The sequence below is a fragment of the Eleutherodactylus coqui genome, chromosome 1, assembly GCF_035609145.1.
Source record: "Eleutherodactylus coqui strain aEleCoq1 chromosome 1, aEleCoq1.hap1, whole genome shotgun sequence".
Lineage (NCBI taxonomy): Eukaryota > Metazoa > Chordata > Amphibia > Anura > Eleutherodactylidae > Eleutherodactylus > Eleutherodactylus coqui.
In genome coordinates, this window is record NC_089837.1 from 15,852,033 (window position 1) to 15,873,422 (window position 21,390).

Genomic DNA, 21,390 nt, shown 5'->3' on the forward strand with positions numbered 1-21,390 from the left:
GGACACGGCAACGCAGAACCACGGAACACGGCGACCCAGAACCGCGGCGACCCAGAACCACGGCGACCCGGGGGACGCGGCGACCCAGAACCACGGCGACCCGTGGGACGCGGCGACCCAGAACCACGGCGACCCGGGGGACGCGGCGACCCAGAACCACGGCGACTCAGGGGACACGGCAACGCAGAACCACGAAGACCCAGGGGACACGGCGACCCAGAACCACGAAGTCCCAGGGGACACGGCGACCCAGAACCACGGAGACCCAGGGGACACGGCGACCCAGAACCACGAAGACCCAGGGGACACGGCGACCCAGAACCACGAAGTCCCAGGGGACACGGCGACCCAGAACCACGAAGTCCCAGGGGACACGGCGACCCAGAACCACGAAGTCCCAGGGGACACGGCGACCCAGAACCACGAAGTCCCAGGGGACACGGCGACCCAGAACCACGGAGACTCGGGACCCTGGCACTGCGTGGAAACCCTGCCCAGTAAAGGTGATAGCGAAGCATGGCGTCGGGTATATACAACGCTCTTGGGGCACGTTATTCTACATTACCCTACTCGCCCCCGTGTATATGTGCAGTGGAGCCCCCACCTTTAAGAGGAGCCATTTTGGTCCCGCTGACGGTCACTTACCCTCTGAGACGCGTTCATCATCCACAACCGCAGTCTCTTTGCTGACCCCTAGTGGTCCGGATGGAGAAGACAGGGCACAGCCAGGGAGGCTCCACCTGGTGGACAGAGAGAGGAATGACAGCTCTGTGGCTCATGCAACAGATTGTTCAATGGCGATCTATGAAAACCGTGTAACCAAATGTATGCAAGCAGAGCAGGTCACGTGACATATGACAGTTCATGCCTCAGACCATCAGCTCCATCATCCACAGCACAAAGCGCCCCCTCCAGGTCACCGCCAGCAGTGCACTAGAATATGTCCCCCCCATTACGCACCGGCCCGTCACCTGCCGGTAGTCTCGGCTCCGCCCCCGCCTCTCACCTATCTCCGCTTCTCCTGTGAACAACAGAACCACGGCACGGTGACTGCGCAGGCGCCAAGCATTCTGGCAGCGCAAGCGCAGTACGATCGTCACGTGGTCCGAGGTTTCTGAAACAAGAGAACACTCGAGGCGGCCATGTTGTTGTAGCCCCACAGAGCACTTGCACCCCCCTTCTCTATACCCATGACGTCACTTCCGGCAGGAGGTCCGCGCTGAGGACAGCTGGTGAGCTCATCCTCACAGAATCCGCCGGTGACGTCACCTCTGTCATTACTGGGCCATGACGTCATTGCTCCGCAGCTAACACTCGGAGGTGAGCGAAGATGACGTCACATGTTAGTAGTATTTAGGAAGCGGGATCCCTGAAGTGCTGCACATCACTACAACCTCCGTCATCTCCTCTACATGTCACCCCTCCCCCGTCATCTCTACATGTCACCCCTCCCCCATCATCTCCTCTACACGTCATCCCTCCCCCATCATCTCCTCTACACGTCATCCCTCCCCCGTCATCTCCTCTACACGTCACCCCTCCCTCGTCATCTCCTCTACACGTCACCCCTCCCCCGTCATCTCTACATGTCACCCCTCCCCCGTCATCTCCTCTACACGTCACCCCTCCCCCGTCATCTCTACATGTCACCCCTCCCCCGTCATCTCCTCTACACGTCACCCCTCCCCCGTCATCTCTACATGTCACCCCTCCCCCATCATCTCTACACGTCACCCCTCCCCCGTCATCTCCTCTACACGTCACCCCTCCCCCGTCATCTCCTCTACACGTCACCCCTCCCCCGTCATCTCTACATGTCACCCCTCCCCCATCATCTCTACACGTCACCCCTCCCCCGTCATCTCCTCTACACGTCGCCCCTCCCTCGTCATCTCCTCTACACGTCACCCCTCCCCTGTCATCTCTTCTACACGTCACCCCTCCCCCGTCATCTCTTCTACACGTCGCCCCTCCCCCGTCATCTCCTCTACACGTCGCCCCTTCCCCGTCATCTCCTCTACACGTCGCTCCTTCCCCGTCATCTCCTCTACACGTCACCCCTCCCTCGTCATCTCCTCTACACGTCACCCCTCCCTCGTCATCTCCTCTACACGTCACCCCTCCCCCGTCATCTCTTCTACACGTCACCCCTCCCCTGTCATCTCTTCTACACGTCACCCCTCCCCCGTCATCTCTTCTACACGTCGCCCCTCCCCCGTCATCTCCTCTACACGTCGCCCCTTCCCCGTCATCTCCTCTACACGTCGCTCCTTCCCCGTCATCTCCTCTACACGTCGCTCCTTCCCCGTCATCTCCTCTACACGTCGCCCCTTCCCCGTCATCTCCTCTACACGTCGCCCCTTCCCCGTCATCTCTACACGTCACCCCTCCCCCGTCATCTCCTCTACACGTCACCCCTCCCTCGTCATCTCCTCTACACGTCACCCCTCCCCCGTCATCTCTTCTACACGTCACCCCTCCCCCGTCATCTCTTCTACACGTCACCCCTCCCCCGTCATCTCTTCTACACGTCGCCCCTCCCCCGTCATCTCTTCTACACGTCGCCCCTCCCCCGTCATCTCTTCTACACGTCGCCCCTCCCCCGTCATCTCCTCTACACGTCGCCCCTTCCCCGTCATCTCTACACGTCGCCCCTTCCCCGTCATCTCTACACGTCGCCCCTTCCCCGTCATCTCTACACGTCACCCCTCCCTCGTCATCTCTTCTACACGTCGCCCCTCCCCCGCCATCTCCTTTTCACGTCGCCCCTCCCCCATCATCTCCTTTACAGGTAACCTCTCCCCCATCTTCTCTTCTACACGTCGCCCCTCCCCCGTCATCTGTTCTACACGTCGCCCCTCCCCGTCATCTGTTCTACACGTCGCCCCTCCCCCGTCATCTGTTCTACACGTCGCCCCTCCCCCGTCATCTGTTCTACACGTCGCCCCTCCCCAGTCATCTGTTCTACACGTCGCCCCTCCCCCGTCATCTGTTCTAAACGTCGCCCCTCCCCCGTCATCTGTTCTACACGCCGCTCCTCCCCCGTCATCTGTTCTACATGCCGCCCCTCCCCCGTCATCGCTTCTACACGCCGCCCCTCCCCCGTCATCGCTTCTACACGCCGCCCCTCCCCCGTCATCGCTTCTACATGCCGCCCCTCCCCGTCATCGCTTCTACACGCCGCCCCTCCCCCGTCATCTCTTCTACACGCCGCCCCTCCCCCGTCATCTCTTCTACACGCCGCCCCTCCCCCGTCATCTCTTCTACACGCCGCCCTTCCCCCGTCATCTCTTCTACACGCCGCCCCTCCCCCGTCATCTCTTCTACACGCCGCCCCTCCCCCGTCATCTCTTCTACACGCCGCCCCTCCCCCGTCATCTCTTCTACACGCCGCCCCTCCCCCGTCATCTCTTCTACACGACGCCACTTCCCCGTCATCTCTTCTACACGACGCCACTTCCCCGTCAGCTCTTCTACACGTCGCTCCCGTCATGTCCTGTACACGTCGCCCCCGACCCCCCTCCCGTGATGTCTAGTACACGTCCCTCCCCTCCTGTCATGTACCGTACACGTCGCCACCTCCCTCCTGTCATGTCTTGTAAACTCCCCCCCCTCCCGTCATGTCTTGTACATGTCCCCCCCCTCCTGTCATGTCCCGTACATGTCACCGTCATGTCTAGTACACGTCCCCCCCACCCTCCCGTCATGTCCCGTACACTTCGCCCCCCCTTCCCACCTGTCATGTCTAGTACACATCCCCCCCGTCATGCCTTGAACACGTCCCCTCCCCGTCATGTCTTGTACACGTTGACCCCCCCATCCTACCTGTCATGTCCCGTACACGTTGCCCCCCCACCCCACCTTTCATGTCTAGTACACGTCCCGCCCCCCCATCCCACCTATCATGTCTAGTACCCATCCCCCCTGTCATGTCTTGTGCACGTCCCCTCCCCGTCATGTCCCGTACACGTTGCCCCCCATCCCACCTGTCATGTCTAGTACACGTCCCCCACCCCCCTCCCGTCATGTCTCGTAAATTCCCCCCCTCCCGTCATGTCTTGTACATGTCCCCCCCTCCCGTCATGTCTCGTACATGTCACCCCCCACCACCCCCCTCCCATCATGTCTAGTACATGTCCCCCCCCTTACCGTCATGTCTAGTACACGTCCCCCCCACCCTCCCGTCATGTCTTGTACACGTCCCCCTCCCCACCCCGTCATGTCCCGTACACGTCGCCCCCCCCCTTCCCACCCGTCATGTCTAGTACACATCCCCCCCGTCATGTCTTGTATACATCCCCCCCGTCATGTCTTGTACACGTCCCCTCCCCGTCATGTCTTGTACACATTGACCCACCATCCTACCTGTCATGTCTTGAACACGTCCCCCGCCCCCGTCATGTCCCTTACACGTCGCCCCCCCCACCCCGCCTTTCATGTCTAGTACACGTCCCGTCCCCCCCCCCCCCGCGTCATGTCCTGTACACGTCGCCCCCCCCATCCCACCTGTCATGTCTAGTACACGTCCCCCACCCCCCTCCTGTCATGTCTAGTACACTTCTCTCCCCCTCCCGTCATGTCTAGTACACGTGTGTGTGCCCCCCCCCCCCCCCCCCCGTCTTCTCCTCAAAACGTCGTATAGTACATCCAGCCCATAACTTTCAGCTTTTTCTGTATCTCCGGGTCCGCAGCTATTGATGGCGGCATCTCTTCCAGAATGTTCTGCAGCCGCTCGGCGCGTACCCCGCAGAGGGGAGAGAGGGGCAGTACTGAGCATGTGCGCCTGTATGCAGGTGGGAGATGTAATAATGTTCTAACCTCAGTCCTGGAATATCTGGGGCTATAAACAGCAGGGGGCGCTATTCTAACATTAGTTCAGCAATATCTGGAGATATGAACAGCAGGGGGCGCTATTCTAAGCTTCGTCTTGGATTATCTTGGAATCTAAACACAGAGGGGGCTATTCTTGAATCAGTTCTAGAATATCTGGAGTTATAAACAGTAGGTGGTGCTATTCCAACCTTAGTTCTGGAATATCTGGGGATGTAAACATCAGGGGGCGCTATTGTAACATGTCTATAATTATGTTCTGGATTTTCCTGGTGATACAACCCCTTTACATACACCTGTCCTCATCCTGTAGACGCGGCTGCCGTCCTCATCCTGTAGACACGGCTGCCCTCCTCATCCTGTAGACACGGCTGCCGTCCTCATCCTGTAGACACGGCTGCCCTCCTCATCCTGTAGACACGGCTGCCCTCCTCATCCTGTAGACACGGCTGCCGTCCTCATCCTGTAGACACGGCTGCCGTCCTCATCCTGTAGACACGGCTGCCCTCCTCATCCTGTAGACACGGCTGCCCTCCTCATCCTGTAGACACGGCTGCCCTCCTCATCCTGTAGACACGGCTGCCCTCCTCATCCTGTAGACACGGCTGCCCTCCTCATCCTGTAGACACGGCTGCCCTCCTCATCCTGTAGACACGGCTGCCCTCCTCATCCTGTAGACACGGCTGCCCTCCTCATCCTGTAGACACGGCTGCCCTCCTCATCCTGTAGACACGGCTGCCCTCCTCATCCTGTAGACACGGCTGCCCTCCTCATCCTGTAGACACGGCTGCCCTCCTCTTCCACCATGGCTGCCCTCCTCATCCTGTAGACGCGGCTGCCCTCCTCATCCTGTAGACGCGGCTGCCCTCCTCATCCTGTAGACGCGGCTGCCCTCCTCATCCTGTAGACGCGGCTGCCCTCCTCATCCTGTAGACGCGGCTGCCCTCCTCATCCTGTAGACACGGCTGCCCTCCTCATCCTGTAGACACGGCTGCCCTCCTCATCCTGTGGACGCGGCTGCCCTCCTCTTCCACCATGGCTGCCCTCCTCATCCTGTAGACACGGCTGCCCTCCTCATCCTGTAGACACGGCTGCCCTCCTCATCCTGTAGACACGGCTGCCCTCCTCATCCTGTAGACACGGCTGCCCTCCTCATCCTGTAGACACGGCTGCCCTCCTCATCCTGTAGACACGGCTGCCCTCCTCATCCTGTAGACACGGCTGCCCTCCTCTTCCACCATGGCTGCCCTCCTCATCCTGTAGACGCGGCTGCCCTCCTCATCCTGTAGACGCGGCTGCCCTCCTCATCCTGTAGACGCGGCTGCCCTCCTCATCCTGTAGACGCGGCTGCCCTCCTCATCCTGTAGACGCGGCTGCCCTCCTCATCCTGTAGACGCGGCTGCCCTCCTCATCCTGTAGACGCGGCTGCCCTCCTCATCCTGTAGACGCGGCTGCCCTCCTCATCCTGTGGACGCGGCTGCCCTCCTCATCCTGTGGACGCGGCTGCCCTCCTCATCCTGTAGACGCGGCTGCCCTCCTCTTCCACCATGGCTGCCCTCCTCATCCTGTAGACGCGGCTGCCCTCCTCATCCTGTAGACGCGGCTGCCCTCCTCATCCACCATGGCTGCCGTCCTCAGCCAGTGTTATTGTGTCTTGCTTTCCTATAGGGTCCCTGATATCAGGGAGTCATGGACCGAGAAGAAGCCTCTAACACGGTAAGTTTGACACTACATTTCCCACAATGCAGTGCATCCGAGCACATCTTTGTACAGACAGTGATCCAGTAGGGGGCAGCGGTGAGATATGAGGTTCTGCAGCTCTGGATGTGACTGGAGATGTGATGTAAGGAGGGTGATAAGTGAAGATGAGGAGTGATCTGTTCTGTATGGTACGAGATGCGTCATGTCCTGTCTCGCCTCAGTCACTAACTGCCCCTCCCCCATCCTCAGGATCCAATCACATTTGAGGACGTGGCGGTGTACTTCACGGAAGGGGAGTGGCAGTGGCTGCAGGACTGGCAGAAGGACCTGTACTGGAGTGTGATGAAGGAGAACTATGAGACAGTGTCATCGCTGGGGGGCACCGGGCAGAAAGAGAGCTGCGTGCCAGGTATGGGGGCAGAAGTCGCCACAAGGTTACTCTATGAGCCTGAAATTAGGGAAAATAGTGACAATAGAAGCTGTCATCTTATCAAAGTACTAACGGCCACTTGTCCGTGAGTGAGTGTGTTACATGCTCCGCCCCTAATCACATGACTGTGATGTCATCACAGGTCCTAAAGCATAACACATGCAGAGCCTGACAGCATCTGTGTGCTCACAGGACCTGTGATGATGTCACTGTCATGTGATCAGTCACCTGGGCCCTGAGTTCCATCACATGACCGTGACATCATCACAGGTCCTTCAGTTTATTAAAAACCTGCAGAGCCAAGCAGCCATGTGCTTACAGGACCTGTGATGATGTAACCGTCACGTGATCAGTCACCTGTGTGGGAGTGTGTGTGTGTGTGTGTGTGAGTGACACGTGTTCAGCAGATCTGTGTGTGTGTGTATGAGAGAGATGCGTGCAACAGAGCCATGTGTGTGTGACACGTGTGCAGCAGAGCCATGTGTGTGTGACACGTGTGCAGCAGAGCCATGTGTGTGTGACGCATGTACAGCAGATCTGTGAGTGTGTGTGAGATGCGTGTGCAGCAGATCTGTGTGTGTGTGTGTGTGTATGAGAGAGATGCATGCAACAGAGCCATGTGTGTGACACGTGTGCAGCAGAGCCATGTGTGTGTGACGCTTGTACAGCAGATCTGTGAGTGTGTGAGTGAGATGCGTGTGCAGCAGATCTGTGTGTGTGTGTGTGACGCGTGTGCAGCAGATCTGTGTGAGTGTGACACGCGTGCAGCAGATTCTTGTGTATCTCTCGTGTGCGTAGCATAGCTGTGTGTGAGAGACATGCGTGTAGCAGAGCTCTCTATTATCTATCAAACACCCTAGAGGACATCATCACAGGTCCTAAACCAGCAGCCATATGCTTACAACTCCAATCCCTTTCATCATATCTCATCTCCTGGTCTTAGATTGGTCAATAATGGTATATTGTAAACAGCAATAAGCTCTGCCCCTCCTGGATCTCTTGTCATTCATGGTAATGGGGTATTACTGGTGAATCATATTACTTGTATTATCGGTGATTGATATTACTGGTGGCTGATGTCACTCGTAGCTCATATTACCTGTGTTACTGTGACTGGTATTACTATGATATTGCAGATAAACCTGGTGACTCGTATTAGTGGTGATGGGTATTACTGGTGACTCATATTACTTGTGACTGGTATTACTATGGTACTGCTGATATTACTGGTGAATCATATTACTTGTATTACTGGTGAATCATATTACTGGTGACCGGTATTACTATGGTATTGCTGATATTACTGGTGAATCATATTACTTGTATTACTGGTGACTGGTATTACTATGGTATTGCTGATATTACTGGTGAATCATATTACTTGTATAATTGGTGACTGGTATTACTATGGTATTGCTGATATTACTGGTGAATCATATTACTTGTATAATTGGTGAATCATATTACTTGTGTTACTGGTGACTGGTATTGCTATGACATTGCTGGTGAATCATATTACTTGTATTACTGGTGAATCATATTACTGGTGACCAGTATTACTATGGTATTGCTGATATTACTGGTGAATCATATTACTTGTATTACTGGTGACTGGTATTACTATGGTATTGCAGATATTACTGGTGACTCATATTACTTGTATTACTGGTGAATCATATTACTTGTGTTACTGGTGAGTGGTATTGCTATGACATTGCTGGTGAATCATATTACTTGTATTACTGGTGAATCATATTACTGGTGACCAGTATTACTATGGTATTGCTGATATTACTGGTGAATCATATTACTTGTATTACTGGTGACTGGTATTACTATGGTATTGCAGATATTACTGGTGACTCATATTACTTGTGTTACTGGTGACTGGTATTACTATGGTATTGCTGATATTACTGTTGAATCATATTACTTGTGTTACTGTGACTGGTATTACTACTGTATGATATTGCAGATATTACTGGTGACTCATATTACTTGTATTACTGGTGAATCATATTACTTGTGTTACTGGTGAGTGGTATTGCTATGACATTGCTGGTGAATCATATTACTTGTATTACTGGTGAATCATATTACTGGTGACCAGTATTACTATGGTATTGCTGATATTACTGGTGAATCATATTACTTGTATTACTGGTGACTGGTATTACTATGGTATTGCAGATATTACTGGTGACTCATATTACTTGTGTTACTGGTGACTGGTATTACTATGGTATTGCTGATATTACTGTTGAATCATATTACTTGTGTTACTGTGACTGGTATTACTACTGTATGATATTGCAGATATTACTGGTGACTCATATTACTTGTATTACTGGTGAATCATATTACTTGTGTTACTGGTGAGTGGTATTGCTATGACATTGCTGGTGAATCATATTACTTGTATTACTGGTGAATCATATTACTGGTGACCAGTATTACTATGGTATTGCTGATATTACTGGTGAATCATATTACTTGTATTACTGGTGACTGGTATTACTATGGTATTGCAGATATTACTGGTGACTCATATTACTTGTATTACTGGTGAATCATATTACTTGTATTACTGGTGAATCATATTACTTGTGTTACTGTGACTGGTATTACTACTGTATGATATTGCAGATATTACTGGTGACTCATATTACTTGTATTACTGGTGAATCATATTACTTGTGTTACTGGTGACTGGTATTACTATGATATTACTGGTGACTCGTATTATTTGTACAGACTGTTTCTCTTGAAGTGTAACCAAGTAATTTGACAATATTTGTGTTCGGAACCATATCGTCTCACAAGAGTGAATACTGGCGTCTACCTTTTTGGTTCTTGCTGAGCTCAGAGTTGTTGAGAGGGGCCACCGCTGACCTCTTAGGCGCTTCTGAACTTGGTGCTCCAGATTGTCAAAAGTGCACTGCGACATGCCCACATCAATGGCGGAAATTTCACATGTAATGTTAGTGTCGAACACTTGACCCTTTTAAGTGGCCGCGCAGGAAAAAGGCTCCCGGTGTAAGGTCCGGTGATCTCAGGGGCCACAGACCCTTTGAGATTATCCTGTCCCCGAAGAAAGAAGGAATGTCCTGGGTGAATGTTTGACAAGTCGTGCTAGAAGTAACCATTCTGCAGCTCCCCCTCATCCAGCCGGGTCACGACGTCTGCGAATGTTGTCCGGTAACGGTCAGTGTTGATCGTGTCATTGACGAAGATTAAGCTGATTTTGTGGCGGCATGAAGATGCGCACCTTTACAGGCTGCCGTGACTGTTTGTAGATTTCATGCTGGTTGGCTGTAGCCCAAATCCTTGTGTTTTGGCTATTCAGGTGGCCACACAGATGGAACCGTGCTATACTCCAAAAAAAAAAGCAGTACGGTCCTACACAAGTTACCTGCTGAAGTAAGGGTTACGTTTTGAGTAAAACACCTGAGTAGAGTTAGTACAGTTAGAACTGATAGAACAGCTAATAGGACTATAAGTAGCATAAGAATGCAAGAAGTTTGATCAGTAAAATGGGTGAGCTTAAAGCGAGAATGTTTGAAGAAAATTACGACATAGTAGGAATAACGGAAACATGGCTTGATGATAAGTGCGATTGGGCAGTGAATTTACAGGGTTCCAATCTCTTCAGAAAAGAACATGGCAACCAGAAAGTGGGAGGGGTATGTCTGAATGTTAAATCGCACTTAATGCCGAGGCTACGATATAGGTGTATGAGATGAACATGAACACATGGAGTCTCTGTGGGAAGAAATACAGGGAGGGAAAAATAACAAAACCCCAATGGGCTTTCTATAGGCCACCAAAAATAAAAGAAGAAACTGAAAACTTATTATTAAGGCAAACTGCAACAAAGTAATTATCATGGGGGATTTTAATTATCCAGATATAACATGGGAAAATGAAACCTGCGAATCTCACAAGGGGAATAAGTTCTTGAGAACGACTAACGATAACTACCTTACCCAACTTGTGCGGGAGCCAACTAGAGGGAGGGCCACTCTGGACTTAGTACTAACTAACAAACAGGACCGAATCACAGGGGTGCAGGGGGAGGGACACTCTGGACTTAGTACTAACAAACAAACAGGACCGAATCACAGGGGTGCAGGGGGAGGGACACTTGGGAAATAGTCACCACAATTAATTAATTTCCAGCTGTCATTTAATAGGAAGCCTCATCAGGGAGTGACAAATAAACTAAACTTTGGTAAAGCAAAATTTGATCAGCTTAGAACTACTATCGGTAACATTAATTGCGGTACAGACAACAAATGGGGGAAGTTTAAAAGGATCCTAATTACCTCATGTGAGCAGTTCATTCCCTTTAAAAGAAGAACTACAAGTAAAAGGAAATCAATGTGGCTCGACAAGACGGTGAGGGGGGGCAATAAACGGAAAAAAGAGCATTTAAACTACTAAAACAAGAAGGAACGTCACCGAAAGGACCAATAAATCTACTCTATAGAGTTTGTTAAAATAGTTTCAACCATTGCTTAACTAGTGGGTGGCCTTGGTCATTCAAAAGAAAACAGACGTGGATGCGCCATTTTTTAATCGAAATTATTAAAAGTTATATTTTAGATTTATTGGTCGTTTCGGTGACATTCCTATTCCTAATAAAAGAACTCTTCTGCCTCGGCAATAACACTAAAACAGGAAGGCAGCGAAGAAGCACTAAAATCATACAGGGAAAAAAACATAATATGTAAAGGAAAAGATAAAAACTGCTAAGGAGGCGGCAGAGAGACTGATCGCCAACGAGAGCAAAAACAACCCGAAACTATTCTTCAACTACATAACAAGAGCACTGGCCCTTTAAAAAATAATGCAGGAGAAGCCATAGAAGACGATGGGGGGGGGGGGGGGGGACGCAAATCTGTTAAATAGTTTTTTCTCAAGTGTATTCACGAAGGAAAAAGAAATGTCACATGAGATGCAGGGGAATAAAACAAACACACAATACAAGGATCTCTGCCATGATCTGTTTATACCCAGGACTGCGACGGTAACAAGAGGGCATCCGCTACGTCTAGAGGAAAGCAGGTTTCATCACCAACACAGAAAAGGGTTCTTTACTGTAAGAGCAGTGAGACTGTGGAACTCTCTGCCTGAGGACGTGGTGATTGTAAAATCCATAGAGGAGTTTGAGGGGACTTTTTCTAGAGCGGTATGGTATTACAGGATATAGACACTAGGTGATCAGCGGGGCTATTGATCCGGGTCTTAGAGTCAGGGAGGAACTATCAAAACGTTGATCCAGGATTATTCTGATTGCCATTATGGAGTTGGGATGGATTTTTTTCCCCCAAATGGGCTAAATTGGCTTAATTGGGGTTTTTTGCCTTCCTCTGGATCAACAAGGGGGGTGGAAACAGGCTGAACTGGATGGCCATTGTCTCCCTTCTGCATAACCTACTATGTTACCTTGTATTACGGATGACTGGTATATTATTGGTAAGTTTTACTAGTATTATTGGTAAATCCATTATCCTGACTCGTATCACTTGTCTAACCGCTAAGGCCATTATTCTCACACAGGCGCTTGTACAAACGCTGCATTTTACAGGGTTTTAGAACCATGTTTATGACAGCGTTTTTAACGCACCCCATCATTGCGGTGGGGGATGTGGTGCGACAAAACTGAGCTGAACGCCTGAAAATAGAACATACAGCGTTAGAAACGTTTCACTAAAACACTTATCTGAGAAGCCCCATTGAAATGAATGGAGGTCCAGTACTATGTTTCTAGTGGGCATTACAAACGCCCGCTAAACGCTGTAAACCTGTGTGAGAGTGCTATAACTCTTATTATTCGTATTACCGCTGACTTGTATTACTGCTGACTCGTATTATTCGTATTACTGCTGACTCATATTATTCGTATTACCGCTGACTCATATTATCAGTGACTTGTATTACTCGTATTACCGCTGACTCGTATTACCAGTGACTCGTATTACTCGTATTACCGCTGACTCGTATTACTTGTATTACCGGTGACTCGTATTACTTGTATTACCAGTGACTCGTATTACTCGTATTACCGCTGACTCGTATTACCAGTGACTCGTATTACTCGTATTACCGGTGACTCGTATTACCAGTGACTCGTATTACTTGTATTACCGGTGACTCGTATTACTTGTATTACCGGTGACTCGTATTACTTGTATTACCGGTGACTCGTATTACCGCTGACTCGTATTACTAGTATTACCGCTGACTCGTATTACTAGTATTACCGCTGACTCGTATTACTAGTATTACCGCTGACTCGTATTACCGATGACTCGTATTACTAGTATTACCACTGACTTCTATTACCGCTGACTCGTATTACTAGTATTACCGCTGACTCGTATTACTAGTATTGCTGATGACTCATATTACTAGTATTACTGATGACTCGTATTACCGCTGACTCGTATTACTAGTATTACCGCTGACTCGTATTACTAGTATTACTGATGACTTGTATTACTAGTATTACCGATGACTCGTATTACTAGTATTACAGCTGACTCGTATTACCGATGACTCGTATTACTAGTATTACCACTGACTCGTATTACTAGCATTACTGATGACTCGTATTACTAGTATTACTGATGACTCGTATTACCGCTGACTCGTATTACTAGTATTACCGATGACTCGTATTACTAGTATTACCGATGACTCGTATTACTAGTATTACCGCTGACTCGTATTACTAGTATTACCGCTGACTCGTATTACTAGTATTACCGCTGACTCGTATTACTAGTATTACTGATGACTCATATTACTAGTATTACCGCTGACTCGTATTACTAGTATTGCTGATGACTCATATTACTAGTATTACTGATGACTCGTATTACCGCTGACTCGTATTACTAGTATTACCGCTGACTCGTATTACTAGTATTACCGATGACTTGTATTACTAGTATTACCGATGACTCGTATTACTAGTATTACAGCTGACTCGTATTACCGATGACTCGTATTACTAGTATTACCACTGACTCGTATTACTAGCATTACTGATGACTCGTATTACTAGTATTACTGATGACTCGTATTACCGCTGACTCGTATTACTAGTATTACCGATGACTCGTATTACTAGTATTACCGATGACTCATATTACTAGTATTACCGCTGACTCGTATTACTAGTATTACCGCTGACTCGTATTACTAGTATTACCGCTGACTCGTATTACTAGTATTACTGATGACTCATATTACTAGTATTACCGCTGACTCGTATTACTAGTATTACTGATGACTCATATTACTAGTATTACCGATGACTCGTATTACCGATGACTCGTATTACTAGTATTACCACTGACTTCTATTACCGCTGACTCGTATTACTAGTATTACCGCTGACTCGTATTACTGATGACTCATATTACTAGTATTACTGATGACTCGTATTACCGCTGACTCGTATTACTAGTATTACCGCTGACTCGTATTACTAGTATTACTGATGACTTGTATTACTAGTATTACCGATGACTCGTATTACTAGTATTACAGCTGACTCGTATTACCGCTGACTCGTATTACTAGCATTACTGATGACTCGTATTACTAGTATTACTGATGACTCGTATTACCGCTGACTCGTATTACTAGTATTACCGCTGACTCGTATTACTAGTATTACCGCTGACTCGTATTACTAGTATTACCGCTGACTCGTATTACTAGTATTACCGCTGACTCGTATTACTAGTACTACTGATGACTCATGAGTGATTCCATGTCCAGTGGTCTAATGCTCCCCACCTTCATAGATCAGATTTTGTTCAAAGTTTGTGTATTACATACCCGTGGTAATAAAAGACATCTTTAATGGCATCATTTTTGGGTACATGCACTGTGTTGTATAACTTTTGTAAAAAATGTAATCCATTAAATGATGCCATTAAAAAAAATACACTTTGTCCCGCAAAAAAAACACAAAAAAAACATATGGCTGTCAACGGAAAAATTAAACAGTTATGGCTTTAGCAATGAGACTATGAAAAAAGGTGCAAAACAGGCTGCGTCACTGCGTGCATAAAAAATGCCATACTTAGACAGAACTTATAACCGCACCGTAGGTGGCAGTGCAAAATGAACACTTACTGAGCTAATAGAGGGAAAAAAAATCTCCTTCACATAGTATCAGTAAAAAAGAAATTTCAGCTGACTTTTTTTTATAATCTGAGATATGAAGGTCGGGATTTTTTCTTGTTTTAGACCACTTGACATGGAATGACTCCCATATTACTTAGAATCATAGACCGGTAGAGTTGGAAGGGACCTCCGGGATCATCAGGTCCGACCCCCTGCTCAGTGCAGGATTTACTAAATCATCCCAGACAGATATTTGTCCAGCCTTTGTTTGAACATTTCCATTTAAGGAGAACTCCCCACCTCCCGTGGTAACCTGTTCCACTCATTGATCCCCCTCACTGTCTAATATCTAATCTGTGTCTCCTCTCTTTCAGTTTCATCCCATTGCTTCTAGTCTTGCCTTGTGCAGATGAGAATAGGGCTGATCCCTCTGCAGTGTGACAGCCCTTCAGATAATTGTATACAGCTATTAAGTCTCCTCTCAGCCTTCTCTTCTGCTAAACATTCCCAGATCCTTTAAAGGGGTTGTCTCGCGAAATCAAGTGGGGTTAAGTACTTCTGTATGGCCATATTAATGCACTTTGTAATATACATCGTGCATTAATTATGAGCCATACAGAAGTTATTCACTTACCTGTTCCGTTGCTAGCGTCCTCGTCTCCATGGTGCCGTCTAATTTCAGCGTCTAATCGCCCGATTAGACGAGCTTGCGCAGAAGGGTCTTCTGCCTTCGGCTCGGCTCGGCAGCAGCGGCATTCTGGCTCCGCCCCCTTGTACGCGTCATCGCGTAGCTCCACCCCGTCACACGTGCCGATTCCAGCCAATCAGGAGGCTGGAATCGGCACACGTCTTGGGGCGGAGCTACGCGATGACGCGTACAAGGGGGCGGAGCCAGAATGCCGCTGCTGCCGAGCCGAAGGCAGAAGACCCTTCTGCGCAAGCTCGTCTAATCGGGCGATTAGACGCTGAAATTAGACGGCACCATGGAGACGAGGACGCTAGCAACGGAACAGGTAAGTGAATAACTTCTGTATGGCTCATAATTAATGCACGATGTATATTACAAAGTGCATTAATATGGCCATACAGTAGTATATAACCCCACTTGCTATCGCGGGACAACCCCTTTAACCGTTCCTCATAAGACATGATTTGCATACCGCTCACCATCTTGGTAACTCTTCTCTGAACTTGCTTCAGTTTGTCTATGTCTGTTTTAAAGTGGCATGCCCAGAACTGGACCCAGTATTCCAGATGAGGTCTGACTAAGGAGGAGTAGAGTGGGATAATGACCTCACGTGATCTAGACTCTATGCTTCTCTTATTACATCCCAGAATTGTGTTTGCCTTTTTGGCTGCTGCATCACATTGTTGGCTCATGTTCAGTCTATGACCTATTAGTATACCCAAGTCTTCTTCACATGTGCTGCTGCTTAGCCCAATTCCTCCCATTCTGTATGTGTTTTCTTCATTTTCCTTGCCCAGATGTAGGACTTTGCATTTCTCATTGTTAAATACTAGAGATGAGTGAGCATGCTCGGTAAGGCGATTTACTCAAGAGAGCATCGCCTTTTTCGAGTAACTGCTATCTCGTCCCTGAAGATTCGGGGGGGGGGGGAGAGTGAGAGAGATATCTCTCTCTCCCTCCCGATCCCCTCCGCAATCATCCGCTCCCCCCCCCCCCCCAGAATCGTCAGTGACGAGCCAGCAGTTACTCAAAAAGGGCGATGCTCTCTTGAGTAAATTGCCTTATTGAGTATGCTCGCTCGTCTTTATTAAATTCCATTCTGTTAGTCCCTACCCACTGTGCAAGCTTTTCTAAATCTTTTTGAATCCTCTCTCTCTTCCCTAGTGTTAGCTATCCCTCCTTGCTTTGTGTCATCAGCAAATTTGATCAGTTTCCCATCAATTCCCTCCTCCAGATCATTTATAACAATGTTGACCAACCCTGGGCCTAGGACAAAGTCTTGTGGTCCCCACTTGATACATTCTTCCACTTGGATGTGCAGCCATTTATGACCACTCTTTGAGTACGATCACTCAGCCAGTTGTGAATCCATCTAACAGTTGCCTTGTCAATCCCAGATTTGGTCAGTATAGTATGAGATACTTTGTCAAATGCTTTACTAAGGTCAAGATATACTATATCCACCGCATTTCCCTGATCAACCCAGTCAGTGATACTATCATAGAAGGAAATTAGATTAGTCTGGCATGACTTGTTTGTTACAAACCCATGCTGGCTCTGGTTAATTACTCCATTTTCATCCAAGTACTTGCATCCATGCTGTTTAACAATTGTATTACTGGTGATTGATATGACTGTTCCTCATTCCAGGTTTTCCCGCACCGTCATGTGACGTCTCGTTGATCCGAGGCACAAGCCGGTCCCCAACACTCATGAAGCAGGAGCGTGGTAAGAGGGGCCACCCCGTGACGATGTTTGACAATCGTTAGCATTCTGACAATGCTGGAATTGTGCTGTGCCCGTATGTTGCAGGGTGTCGGTGTAGGCAAGGACAGCAGATCCATGCTGCTGCTGTGTTTTATGTTTAGCTCCCAATGCAGTGTCTAGACTGATACATTGTAACAAACACTCGCCGGTCCTCACTTCTGTCTCTTCTTGCAGATCCCACATCAGACCCTGAAGATCTGGATATGGCCTCCATCACTACAGTCATCATAAAGGAGGAGTCTGCTTCTCCTCCAGCCCCTATCCCTGAAATTTCCTGTAACAAGAAGAGAAGGAGAAGAAGAGGAACGCCCTACCTGGGGGTGATCGACCGTCTCAAACCGGTCAAAAAGGAAGAATACGATGTTGACTGGTTGACCGTTCCCTCGTTGGTTAGCACCTCATCCCAGAACAAGATCTTCATGAAGCGAAAGTCGGCGTCCGTGCTGCTGGACCGCTATCGTCAGCAGCAACAACCAGACTCTGCTTTTCCCTGTAACATCTGCAAGAAAACCTTCCCCAGCCGCTATCGTCTTCGGATACATTCTCGGGTTCACACTGGGGAGAAGCCATATATATGCCGAGACTGCGGTAAGGGCTTCTCCCGCTCAGACTATCTGAAGTCTCACCGCCGGCTACACACCGAGGAGAACCCATACAAGTGCTCTGATTGTGGCAAAGGGTTCTCAGATAAAGTTACCCTGAGAAAGCACCTGAGGGTCCAACACAACCGGCTAGACCGAAGGTTGAAGGAGGTGAGACGTCTCCTTCAGCAAGACACTACCGGCTGTCTCTCTAATCCTCCCCCCAAGAAGCTGCACATGTGCGACCTGTGCAAGAAGGGCTTCAGCAAATCCTACAACCTTAAAGTTCATCGGAGAATTCACACGGGAGAGAAGCCCTACCAGTGTCCCAAGTGCGACAAGTGCTTCTCTCAGAACATCCGGCTGAAGATCCACAAGACCACGCACGAGGAGTGGGCTCACGAAGCCGGACGCTTCAGGAGAGCCAAGCCTGCTGCACCTCCCGAGAGGCTCCACAAGTGTCATATTTGTGAGAAGAGCTTCGGCAAGTCCTACACTCTCAAAGTCCACCTGAGGATCCACACGGGTGAGAAACCCTATCAATGCGAGGAATGTCACAAGTCCTTCTCCAAGAACAACCTTCTCACGGTCCACAAGAGAATCCACAGTGGAGAGAGACCCTATCAGTGCATGGAGTGTCCGAAGAGCTTCAGTGTCATCTCCCACCTCCGTGTCCACCGCCGGACCCACACGGGAGAGCGGCCGTACAAGTGCACCGAGTGCACCAAAAGCTTCAGCGACTATTCTTCCATGGTGCGGCACCTGCGGGTACACTCTGGCGCCAAGCCATACCTGTGCACTATCTGCAACAAGAGTTTTCGGGAGAAGTCCCACCTGACGGTACACAAGCGTACTCACACAGGCGAGCGACCTTACAAGTGTGACGAGTGCGACAGGGCGTTCAGCGACTGCTCCTCTTACGTAGAGCACCGCAGAAACCACAGCGGTGCCAGGCCCTACAAGTGCGAAGTGTGCGACAAGAGCTTCACCAAGGCCTATACCCTCAAGATTCACAATCGCGTTCACACGGGGGAGAGACCCTATAAATGTATCCATTGTCCCAGGAGCTACAGCATCAAGTATCATCTGAAGGTGCACGAGAAGACCCACGACATGGGCGCACGAGTCAGCGCCGCTCCGTTAAGGCCAAGGACAATAAAAGTGGAGTAGCCGGCCATACAAGAGGTAGTTAGGATGGCAGCCATGTAGCTAACGCGTATTTTACAGTTTCTATACTGCATGTTTATAATATTTGTCAGAAACCTTCATTATTTATTTTTAATAAATAGATTCAGCTCCTTCGTTGTGCTGTACGTGAGCCGAAACATGGCGCCGGACCCCGCTGCCCATACTGGAGCTATACGTCATTGCATCGGGGGATCTCACCCACAGAGAAGGCCGAATGCCCACGGACAGATTATTGCTGCAGAAATCACAGTCGGACCCCTGACTCGATTTCCGCAGCAATGTCCGTCCATAGACCTGCTGTGTAGAATGATTCTCCCCTGCTCACGAGCGGAAATCGGCTGCACTGCGCGTGCGTGCCGTCACTCTCACAGCGCATCTGGGCAACTGACTATAGGGTCTCTGGGGGGCGCCCGGTCTGATTCTTCTGCGAGATTTCGCGGGTGGAATCCGACCCGGACGTGGGCAGGAGGCCTAAAGCTGAATTTTCATAGCACCCTTATAGCTTTGCTTACTCAGGATTGGCAGTTGATCAGATTTTTCAACATGTGTCGGTGGCCGGAGCGCAGGAACACAGAGACAGCAGCACATCCCACCCACCCCATTGCTTGGTTTCACTGTAATACCTCTATGTAACCATACAGAAGCGGAAGGTGGAGTTATAACCCCATAATCATGACTTGGCCCCGTCACATGTGACGTCACCACCAGTAGTCGGGGTACCACCTACCGCAAGACTGGCACACTCTCCTGAATTATTCTGTGCTCCTTCCACTAGGTAACTCTGCCTTGGTGACCCTCTTCAAGATTAGCAGACAGTACTAAGCAAGTGTAGAAGAAGTACTGCAAAGTAAGAAAGCCTTCAGATGTAGAAGTGTCAAATGCAAAGTGAATGAAGAGAAATATAATCCCATCAGTACTTGGTGGACCTGCCCTTCCCCTTCACAACAGCATCAGTTCTTCTAGGAAGACTCGCACACAGTCATGGATTCTGTAGGATTATAGTCAGGTGTATGAGTAACCATTAGAGATGAGCGAACGTGCTCGGCCCCGCCCCTTTTTCGCCCGAATACCGCAATTTTCGAGTACTTCACTACTCGGGTGAAAAGTACTCGGGTGCGCCGGGGGTGGGGAGAGGCGTGGCGGCGTGGGGGGTAACAGGGGGGAGCCCTCTCTCTCTCCCTCTCCCCCCCACTCCCCGCTGCAACCCCCCGCACCGCCACGGCGACCCCCGAATTTTTTCGCCCGAGTACGGAAGTACTCGAAAATCGCGGTATTCGGGCGAAAAAGGGGCGGGGCCGAGCACGTTCGCTCATCTCTAGTAACCATTTATACCAAATGGCTAATAATGATCATCACTTTCATATGTGGATTGAAACACAGTCAATAACTGAAACAGGAAAATGTGTAGGAGGCTTAAAACTGGGTGAGGAACAACCAAACTATAAAGGTGAGGTTGTGGAAGACAGTTTCATGTCACAGGTCACACACTGTGGCAAGACTGAGCGCAGCAACAAGACACAGGGTAGTTATACTGCGTCAGCAAGGTCTCTCCAAGGCAAAGATTTCACAGCGGACTGTTGAAGTACCAAAAAACGGGCAAGGTTGAGAACCGTAGAGAAAGCAGATGGCCGAAGAAACAGTGCAGTAGATGAAAGACATCTCAGGCTTACTTTACTGTGAATGTGGAAGACGTCCAGCAGTGCCATCAACTCAGATGTGTCAGCAACCAGTGGGGCCCAGGTCCATCCATCCACTGTACGGAGAAGTCCGGCCAGAAGTCGTCTTCATGGACGTATTGTGACAAAAGGGCCACCCCTACAATGTAGAGACAAGGCCAGTCAGCCGACTAGTCACACACACATAGTCACTTTGCATTTGTTAAATTAACCCTTCTGTTTCTGGAAGCATTCTTACTGTGCAGCATTTTTCCACACCTGCCTAAACTCTTGCACAGTCCTGTATATCTCCTGACATCCTCTGTGCTGCTGGGATCCTGCAGCCTCCAGCGTGACTCTCAGTCTGTGACCTGCAAGATCAGCATACTTCTATCCGAAAACTCC

General features: G+C 49.4%; 1 protein-coding gene across 3 annotated transcripts; it reads left to right on the forward strand.

Annotated features, from left to right (window-relative positions):
- Positions 1-1,189: 1,189 nt before the first annotated feature.
- LOC136619182 (zinc finger protein ZFP2-like) lies at positions 1,190-19,441 on the forward strand. Of its 3 annotated transcripts, none has more exons than XM_066594382.1 (4): positions 1,195-1,320; positions 6,781-6,940; positions 17,445-17,522; positions 17,736-19,441. In XM_066594382.1, exons 2-4 carry the CDS (start codon positions 6,874-6,876, stop codon positions 19,310-19,312), a joined length of 1,722 nt encoding a protein of 573 aa, XP_066450479.1. In that variant the 5' UTR covers positions 1,195-1,320; positions 6,781-6,873; the 3' UTR covers positions 19,313-19,441. The 3 variants fall into 3 exon arrangements, with proteins under 3 accessions (XP_066450480.1, XP_066450479.1, XP_066450481.1); XM_066594384.1 differs by lacking the exon at positions 6,781-6,940 and adding an exon at positions 6,499-6,546 and having other exon boundaries at positions 1,201-1,320; XM_066594383.1 differs by lacking the exon at positions 6,781-6,940 and having other exon boundaries at positions 1,190-1,320.
- Positions 19,442-21,390: the final 1,949 nt, after the last annotated feature.